At 33.3% G+C, this 9,770-nt stretch overlaps 2 protein-coding genes across 2 annotated transcripts; one reads left to right on the forward strand and one right to left on the reverse strand.

The window, feature by feature from the left end:
- LOC104746495 lies at nt 79-1,620 on the forward strand. Its single transcript, XM_010467985.2, has 8 exons — nt 79-220; nt 312-425; nt 530-580; nt 657-745; nt 831-891; nt 974-1,051; nt 1,145-1,252; nt 1,338-1,620. The coding sequence occupies exons 1-8, from the start codon at nt 128-130 to the stop codon at nt 1,449-1,451; spliced, it is 708 nt and encodes a 235-aa protein (XP_010466287.1). The 5' UTR covers nt 79-127; the 3' UTR covers nt 1,452-1,620.
- Nucleotides 1,572-4,369, reverse strand: LOC104746494 (cell differentiation protein RCD1 homolog). Its single transcript, XM_010467983.1, has 9 exons — nt 4,071-4,369; nt 3,727-3,798; nt 3,459-3,548; nt 3,302-3,344; nt 2,979-3,085; nt 2,687-2,782; nt 2,127-2,317; nt 1,974-2,043; nt 1,572-1,883 (listed from the first exon to the last, which is right to left on the reverse strand). The coding sequence occupies exons 1-9, from the start codon at nt 4,248-4,250 to the stop codon at nt 1,782-1,784; spliced, it is 951 nt and encodes a 316-aa protein (XP_010466285.1). The 5' UTR covers nt 4,251-4,369; the 3' UTR covers nt 1,572-1,781.

Raw genomic sequence — 9,770 nt, forward strand, 5'->3', positions numbered from 1 at the left:
TGAGCATGTCCCATTTAACGTAAAACTACAATCTTCCGATTATGCCACTATAAAGTGCAGATGAAATGATTTTTTCCTATTGGTTAAAACCTCTGTTGTTGCAGCAATCAGTGAGATAGAAACTGCAATGTCAAGCTATAGAGAGATTTCAGCTGATTCTCCATCCCGTCCTATCTGGGCTGTGGCTGAAAATTATCGTTTTGAGCCAGCTTTTGTTGAGGTAAACTTAACTTATTATCTTCTTGGCACTTACAGTTCAGCAAGTAATATCCTGCTTGAAAATTGAAATATCTCATGGTTTCTTTCGGCAGTTAAAGAAACTGATGGTAGAAATTGGGGATATGATGAACGTCCAACTTATTATTGAGGGATCAATGAACAGTTCTAATCCTTATTTCTCAAGCTCCTGGAGGCGAAATTTGAGTGTACGTATTACATCCTATTTCGTTACACATATCTCGCTCACTCATATATATCTCGAAGAAACTAAGTTATCTGTCAATATTTACCGTAAGCTCTACATTTACAGGGTGGTTTCATCTTGGATATGGGTGTGCATTTCATTGCAGGGTTAAGAATGGTACCATATAACTTCATTAGCTAATATGCTTCTCCGATATCCTTCAAGTGTCATGTTATTGGTTTTTCATGAACAGCTTGTTGGATGTGAGGTAACATTAGTCTCAGCCGCCACTTCCCATGTAGATAAGACTTTACCTGGACCAGACAATATAACATCAAACTTGTAAGTGTAACTACACTAATCCCTGTCTCTTAGCACACTGATTTCACATGAATACTCTAAACCAGGACAATTCTTTGCTCCATAGTCAGCTCGAGAATGGATGCTCTGGCGTTTTTGTTATGGTTGTGTCTTCAAGGTCTCCAAAGGCATGTAGTAAGACTTGGATGTTCTGCTTTCGACAGCGCTAATAATAAACACAATTTTTCTCACATAACTTATACTTTTTAGATATTATGGAGAGTCGTAGGACTAAAGGGTACTATTCAACTAGAGCGTGGAGTCGAAGGTGGCCGACATGGTTACCTGGTTTGTCTACTTTAATATGTTTGCCAACTGAAATATTCAGATTTTGCTTGAAACTACTCAACTCAAATGGCTAAGATCTTCTGAGCTTTCCAGGCCACGATTTATGGAGAAGGAGGGACATCAAGGACCATTTTTTACCCGTTTAGCGGAGTGACTGAAGAACTAAAAGCATTCTTCAATGATATTTCAGAGAATTCAAAGGTAATCCTAGAACCTTAGCCTTGGAATACAGGAACTCAAAACATGGATATTTTCTTATCTAAAATCTCTTATGGATTTGTTGCAGGAGCAAGAGCCTCGTCTATCATACGTCGAAGGTGCTCGTGACGTTGCAGTTCTTGAAGCAATGCTCGAGTCTGGTGCAAAGAATGGAGCAGTAGTCCCTGTCACCAAATTGTAGCCTTGAACCTTTTCTTTTTTTATGAACCTTCTTTAATAAGTACGATTTAGACAACAAGAGACCGCTAAAGCTTTGTTGAAATAAAAATTGTTACCTTTCAACATAAAAATGCAAACTCTATCATATTAATTTTGTAACCAATCCTTTATTAGCCCGAGACTTATGCATTCTCAGGGTTTTGTTCTAAAGCTTTTAATAATTACAATAAGAATTGCAAACAGATTAAAAGCCTATATAACCCATCATCTAAGTTTAGGCATAAAACGCACATGAACAATTATAAACTAAAACAGAAGAAACACTCCATGGATGGGCTGAGATGGATTCAGTTCAAAGCATGTGCTCAAATCCTCCACCTTGATGTGTTGGAACTCGACCAACTCCAACATTGTGAACCAACTGTTGCAGCCACCTCCTTGCGATTTGATCCTCCTGAAACGATATATACCCAAGTTTTCAACTAAATCATCTCTTACACAAACAAGCTCAAAACTTGAATTTAAAAAAATGACAATGACTTACGCGAAGACAGTTGCTAAAGGTTCCATCTCGTAGCGAGTCAGGGAGACAACTTCCGAGGGCAGCACAAGCCCTAAGTAAAACACAAACTCGAGTATTAAAAAGCCAAGCACATGAGAATATATGAAAACGCATCTCTGATCGAGCTAAACCAACCTTGGGTTGTCTGATAAACGAAGATAGCAACGAATGATATGCTTCAAAAGGCGGGGTGAAGGCTGCTCCACAAGTGACTGAACCATATTGCCCAAAACTCGACCAACTGCAAAAAACCTCTCTGCTGTTGTGCAGATGTAATCCATCCCCACATCATCCAACAAGATCTTTTGAACAATGAACGTTGCAACCTGTCATTAATATATCATGTAAATTTGTAAACAAGACATTGCACAATTTCCACTGTAGACACAATCACTTGTGAGAACTAGTTTCATGAATTTATTTAATCCAAGCCTAGAAAATATAAATAACTGAGGGTGACAGATACGTTGTTCAGAATTTTGTCTACAGTATTCATAGTTTAACACGAAGAATTGAGACTGTTTCGTTAGAGACTGTCAAAAATTAAGATTTGAGTTATTAATGAACAATTTTGAAACGCCAAAAGTTATACACATTATAACCGCAGACATAATAAATACATCTCAAATGAGTTTTGAGATTTTCAGAAGAATATATAACTGACAAAACATATTAAATTAAGTTAAAAGGCTCACAGTTTTTGACAGCTCACTCCCCATCTCCATGGTGCGGAGGCACAGAGGAATGATTTCAGTTGAAAGAAGGAAGCTAATGACCTCTGTATCATCAACCTGGTTAAAAAGGTGAAATAAGGACTTCAATGACTTTTCATATTTCATACACTAACTAGCAAAAAAGGATTGTAAATTATCCACAGTATCATTAAATTAATAACCAAGACCATTTACACATCTTTCAGCAAGTATTTGGTGGGGAACCTCAGTACAGAAGGGAAAGAAGCGACAGCAAAGGGGCCAGATGGTTTACCTTCACAAGTGCACCAATGACACCTAAGCTAGTAAGCCGCAAGTACTCAAAAGGCCTTGACTTACTCGTTGTGTTAAGGAATGGATAAAGGTACAATGGGATGTGGGCTGTGTATAAGAACGAAAAAGGCATAACAATAAATACATAAGTTGTAAGTACTTCATGAAATAAACTGAAACCATAAAAGGTATACAATAAATAAGATAACCACCACTCAATAGCATTAAACAGACAAAAATAATATGATAGACATCCCCAATCGCACATATCATTATATTATAGCCAAGCTAGCCTGATGGAAAGAACAAGAACATGAACATTACCCTTGAGAAACAACATTCTGGTGTCAGAGTGAGATGCAACGCACTGCAGAGTACAACAGCCAGAAACAGAAGAGTATCAGGAATTTGATGGATTCAGCATATATGAACATGCAACCAAACATCCAAAATAAAGAAGTGAAAATCTCTCCATGCAAACCTGAAGAAGAGCAAGTGAGTTGCAAACACGGTTGGACTGAGCAGGAGTCAGATTTGGAGGAGCAAGCACAGAGTAGATTGATACGATCTCCTGCAAGCAAAATAAAAGAAACCAGTCAAATCATACCACACTAACACTAACAAGGAATAAATAGCATCTGGATATTAATGAATCATTTGCAATCAATAGACTCATCAATTTTTAACAAGAAAGAAAAAAGCATTTAAATCACTAGATATAACCGAAAACAGATGCATTCAAGTCACACCTGCAACAAGGCAGCAATGGTACCAAAGGAGTTCCACAAGAGAGGAGCCAGATCCTGAAACAATTCTCGCTTCTACAAGAGAAACAACAACAAGTCAGATATACTCAAAATCGTCTAAAGCAAAAGACAAAAGATTCGACCTTTTTAAGGTTTCATGCATAACCAAGTTCCCAAACTCACATACTAAAACACTCAATTCACTTTTTCATGAGAAAAGTTCCCAACTTGGAAAATTTTTGCACTTGTAACCCTAGCTCTCTCTCGTTGACGAATCGGGCAGAGAAAACGACAGCCCATAAACAAGGAAGAAGAAAACTATGAGAGATATTTAAATTAGGAGAAACCTTGGAAAGTTCGAGAAGAGCATTCTCTCTGAGTTCAGGATTGCTTAGATCGAGCACCAACTGCTCCGCGGAAGCCAAGTTTCGATCTTTGTTCGCCGGAGCACCGGTGGGATTCTGGGCAGAGGTGCTTGGACCGCCGAAAGGTGTGCCCATGGAGAGAGATGGAGGTAGATTCGCCATTGTGCAGAGTTGTTGTTGGCTTGGCTCTCTCTCTCTCTCGTATGTGTATGTGTTCCTCTCGTTTTCTCAAGGAGGATATCAAAGTTTGCTCTCTTTCTGTATCTAATTATAGAGTTGGCAATTACGCCCCTTTCTTCCTTTTATGCTGCAACTCTGCCTTCTTTTTTCTCAATTTTTTTTTTAATTTTATTTTTTATTTTGACACAAGTTTCAAATATTATTGTAACTTTGTGAAAAGCATCTTTGTTTTTTACTCTCATGGTTTTTAAAATCATTTCTATTTTTTTTTTGTTTAACTTGTATAATGAAGAAGAATCTGAGGGTTATTAGACCTAAATAGTATACTTGATGAAAGCTAGAATTATTTTGGGTTTAAAGCGTTTTGAACAAATTTTTCCTCGAAAAAAATGGCTAAATTTTGAATAACCTCGTATTTTATTTAAATTATTGACTGAATAATAGTAACTAAATTAAGTTTAGTTTAAATAAAGTTCATATTTAATAACATTAGATTTGAGAGAAATATCTATAACTCATCATTTGAATAATTTTTTCTTTTGCTAAAAATCGTCAATTGAATAACATAAGATTTCTTGAATTTCTTTGCTATATATTTAACGAGAAAAAGGTCAAGTTCTTTAAAAATACTAAATTTATGTTTCAATAATTGACTTGTTTTTGGAAAAAGCTTTATAAGTGATGAAATAGATAATAAACCCCTAAGAGTATATGCAATTTGTCCATATAATCACTGAAATTGATCTCTCTCATAATTGTCACTTTGTTAGGTTTTCTAAGTTTTGCTCAATTACTTTATTAAATATTATTTTTAATAGATTGAAATATAAAATTAAGTTATATTTATAAATATGAATGATCTCAATTTATTAAAACAATGGTGTAGACCGTATACTATAAAAGAAAAAAAAAACAAAAAAAAAAATCTAAAGATGTTTAAAATTTATGATTGTGTGAAATACCACATATGAGTATCAACTAAAAAATAATATTACTATAAAAACGTAAAAAATCAGTTGAAACGGTTCGATACGCGCACAATGCAATGCACTGACTACTATTTTGAATTTTTGTAAATAATATTACTTTTAAGAACATAAACAAAATCAGTTGAAACGGTTCGAAACGTACAATGCAAACCATTGACTACTATTTTGAATTTTTGTAAATAATATCACTTTTAGAACGTAAACAAAATTAGTTGAAACGGTTTGAAACGCACAATGCATAATGCATTGACTACTATTTTGAATTTTTGTAAATAATATTACTTTTAGAACATAAACAAAATCAGCTAAAATGGACCGAAACGCTCCATGCAATCCATTGAATACTATTTTGAATTTTTAAAATTAATTTATGAGTTTCGTTTTCATTTTACTTGAATACATCATTTTGTCTTGATTTCATCATTTTGTCTTTTTATTTAATATTAGAGCATACATACTTATCTTTTGAAGTAATTTATCTCCTATTCTCCTGAAACGAATATGTGAGATTGTGACTTTGTGAGTACGATGCTCATTTAGTCCCGCATAAAGTACTAGTGTGTACTACAGATTACGGTGTCTCATATAACCTACAAAAAAAAAAGGCCTTAGAGAATGGTGTATGTCTTGACTCGAATGTGTGCTGTAACTTGCACGTATGCATAGTTTTACCCCAATTGATCAACTTGTGAGTGAGCATTGAGCTTCGTTTTAAAGGTTATTTACTTAATTTGATCATTTTGTGTCATGCCCTTTACCTTGGAACAGAAATAGTTAATTTTTGTTCTTGTTGTTTTTATATAATGCCTTCTTGAGAACGGTTGTTTTTTCGAAAATGAAAGATAAGATAGTTTACCCAAATGGGCAAATATTTGTAGAGAAAAAAATCATCTATGGAAATATTATAAGAGTCATAACATTTTGCATATTGCTGATGACTTGACTAGAAAAGCCACGTCGACTTACATAATGAAAAGAAAAAAGAGACATATATTGACAATCATACGGGTCAGTTATTGCACGTCACATGCTATTTGGCCAATGTAAAAGCGACAGCTCATCAACTGCTCTTTTTATATTTTCAATCGAAACCGTCGAAAGTGATGATGTAGTAGTAAATTATTCCATTGGACCGATCCTCTTCTATTTTTCTGATTCCACCAAATCTTCAACATTAATTTATCTTCTGTCCTCAATTTTTCCAAAGTTTCACATTTTTGTCTATCGTTTTTTTAGGGCACATCATAAAATCTAACAAAGTATTTTTTCCATAAATATAAAAGTACTCACTGGGACATGTAGTAAATTAATAATTACTCGGACATGTGGTATAACTGTATTTAAATTTAGATTTCACAGTATTTTTTAATTGATGTAAGTACAAAGTTGAGTTATTTGACAAGTAATAATGAAATCAATCTAGCAAAACAATGGCAAAGTAGAAGCAAGAAACATGTTTCAGTAGCATCATTGAAGTTTATATGTTGTTGTGAAATACCACTTATGAGTATGATATAAAAAAGATAATATCATTTTTTAAAAATATAGATTGATTAAATGTGTTTAAACAGATAGCGCATGAATCACATAGCATTAAATGAGAATCAAAATTCAAAATAGTATTCAAAAGTAACAGACGATTCTAAAACATCGGACAAAAATTATTTTGAAGCGTTACAGATAAGTGTTATAATACAAGTTACGTCAAAACCTAAATAGTATTCAATTATAACCGACACTAGTTTTTGAAATATCAGACAAGGACTGTTTTGAAGCGTTACAGAAAAGAGAAAAATTACAAGTGAGGTGCAAACCCAAAATAGTGTTCAAAAGTAATAGACGTTTCTTTTAAAGCGTTACAGAAAAAGAGAAAAAATACAAGCGAGGTATCCGTTATTGTTTACACGTAACGATAGCTTCTCTAGCAATAGTTTCCTTGATCTCCAACTTGCTTTTTATGTATTCAATTTCCAAAGAACATTTAATGAACTACGTTTTAAGCAAAATTTCACTATGTTTTTTAAAATTCAAAATAGTGCAAAAGTAATAGACGGTTCTAAAACATTGGACAAAAAACTGTTTTGAAGTGTTACAGAGAATATTTATAATACAAGCTACGTCAAAACCCAAAATAGTATTCAATTATAACCGACACTAGTTTTTGAAATATCAGATAAGGATTGTTTTGAAGCGTTACGGAAAAGAGAAAAATTACAAGTGAGGTGCAAGCCCAAAATAGTATTCAAAAGTAATGGACACTTCTTTTAAAGCGTTATAGAAAAAGAGAAAAAATACAAGCGAGGTATCCGCTGTTGTTTACACGTAACGATAGCTTCTCTAGCAATAGTTTTCTTGATTTCCAACTTGCTTTTTTCTGTATTCAATTTCCAAAGAACATTTAATGAACTACATTTTAAGTCAAATTTCACTATGTTTTTAAAAATTCAAAATAGTGTTTAAAAGTAACAGACGGTTCTAAAATATCAGACAAAACTGTTTTGAAGCGTTACAGAGAAGATTTATAATACAAGCTACGTCAAAACCCAGAATAGTATTCAATTATAACCGACACTAGTTTTTAAAATATTAGACAAGGATTGTTTTGAAGCGTTGCAGAAAAGAGAAAAATTACAAGTGAGGTATAAACCCAAAATAGTGTTCAAAAGTAATGGACAATGCTTCTTTTAAAGTGCTACAGAAAAAGAGAAAAAATACAAACGAGGTATCCGCTGTTGTTTACACGTAACGATAGCTTCTCTGGGGTAGAGAGAACACCACCGTGTGAGCGAGTATTGCATTCCTTCCAGATGAGGTAAATAGTGGCTTGGATTACCATTATCTTCAGCGTGGACGATAAACCTGCTGTAGTACCGATGAGCCAGCTGATCAGTGTTTGCCATGAGGAGATAATGAGATTTGGTAGACCAAGACGCGTAAAAACATGTCCCCAAACTTGGAGGGAGTAGTCACAATGCAGGAACATATGCTCCCTCAGTTCAGCAAACAAGGAAAAGGACTTCTCCTCAAATGGCTTGCACAACTCTATTGAATTTTATTATTCGGTTAATCTAATCTTTTTTTCCTGATGGAAGTTGCTTCTCCTATAACGATCAGCTTTTTATTTTTTTTTGGACTGTCCTTAACTATATAAACTTTTGTAAACCTCAAGTTCCTTTTGGTAATATAATTAACAGTTATCAAAAAAAAAAAAACGATAGCTTCTCTAGCAATAGTTTCCTTGATTTCCAACTTGCTTTTTTCTATATTCAATTTCCAAAGAACATCTAATGAACTACGTTTTAAGTCAAATTTGACTATGTTTTTTAAAATTCAGAATAGTATTCAAAAGTAACAGACGGTTCTAAAACATCGGACATAAACTGTTTTGAAGCGTTACAGAGAAGATTTATAATACAAGCTACGTCAAAACCCAAAATAGTATTCAACTATACTGACACTAGTTTTTGAAATATCAGACAAGGACTGTTTTGAAGCGTTACAGAAAAGAGAAAAATTACAAGTGAGGTGCAAACCCAAAATAGTGTTTAAAAGTAATGGACGCTTCTTTTAAAGCGTTACAGAAAAAGAGAAAAAATACAAGCGAGGTATCCGCTGTTGTTTACACGTAACAATAGCTTTTCTAGCAATAGTTTCCTTGATTTCCAACTTGCTTTTTCTATATTCAATTTCCAAAGAACATCTAATGAACTACGTTTTAAGTCAAATTTGACTATGTTTTTTAAAATTCAAAAGTAACATACGGTTCTAAAACATCGGACAAAAACTGTTTTGAAGCGTTACAAAGAAGATTTATAATACAAGCTACGTCAAACCCCAATATAATATTTAATTATAATCGACACTAGTTTTTGAAATATCAGACAAGGACTGTTTTGAAGCGTTACAGAAAAAAGAAAAATTACAAGTGAGGTGCAAACCCAAAATAATGTTCAAAAGTAATGGACGCTTCTTTTAAAGTGTTACAGAAAAAGAAAAAAAATACAAGCGAGGTATCCGCTGTTGTTTACACTTAACGATAGCTTCTCTAACAATAGTTTTCTTGATTTCAAACTTGCTTTTTCCTATATTCAATTTCCAAAGAACATCTAATGAACTATGTTTTAAGTCAAATTTCAATATGTTTTTTAATTTAATTTATTTTTATGGAGATTTTAACTTTATTTTTAATATATATCCTTGTAACTCGATCATGTTCCCATATAACACCTACTATACTTATTAAATTAATGACTGTAATTTGTAGCTTTATTTTACAACTTTACATTTTATAAATTGATTTTCGCAAACCATAAGCATAACATAACAAAACAAGATCTTTATAACTTGATTGTTGCAATGCATTTGAAACTATACTTATTAGTGCTTTAAAGCGTAGAGAATATTATTCATAGAAAAAAAATGCAAAGAGTGTTTTGCATTCGGCTCATTTGAAATTTCATTGACCCAAATTTAACGAAACTTTGGACTCTTTTTTGTGTGACTTGTTAATTGA

The sequence above is a fragment of the Camelina sativa genome, chromosome 15 (genome assembly GCF_000633955.1).
Source record: "Camelina sativa cultivar DH55 chromosome 15, Cs, whole genome shotgun sequence".
Lineage (NCBI taxonomy): Eukaryota > Viridiplantae > Streptophyta > Magnoliopsida > Brassicales > Brassicaceae > Camelina > Camelina sativa.

What these genes read in the sequence shown, in the direction of transcription:
- LOC104746494 (XM_010467983.1), bottom strand. Translation starts at nt 4,250, where the DNA reads ATGGCGAATCTACCTCCATCTCTCTCCATGGGCACACCTTTCGGCGGT. An exon ending in CAGAATGTTGTTTCTCAAGG is followed by an intron (nt 3,086 to 3,301) that starts GTAATGTTCATG and finishes TCTTATACACAG; the next exon opens with CCCACATCCCATTGTACCTT. An exon ending in CGTTTATCAGACAACCCAAG is followed by an intron (nt 2,044 to 2,126) that starts GTTGGTTTAGCT and finishes TGTTTTACTTAG; the next exon opens with GGCTTGTGCTGCCCTCGGAA.
- LOC104746495 (XM_010467985.2), top strand. Translation starts at nt 128, where the DNA reads ATGTCAAGCTATAGAGAGATTTCAGCTGATTCTCCATCCCGTCCTATC. An exon ending in TTGAGCCAGCTTTTGTTGAG is followed by an intron (nt 221 to 311) that starts GTAAACTTAACT and finishes TTCTTTCGGCAG; the next exon opens with TTAAAGAAACTGATGGTAGA. An exon ending in TCATTGCAGGGTTAAGAATG is followed by an intron (nt 581 to 656) that starts GTACCATATAAC and finishes TTTCATGAACAG; the next exon opens with CTTGTTGGATGTGAGGTAAC.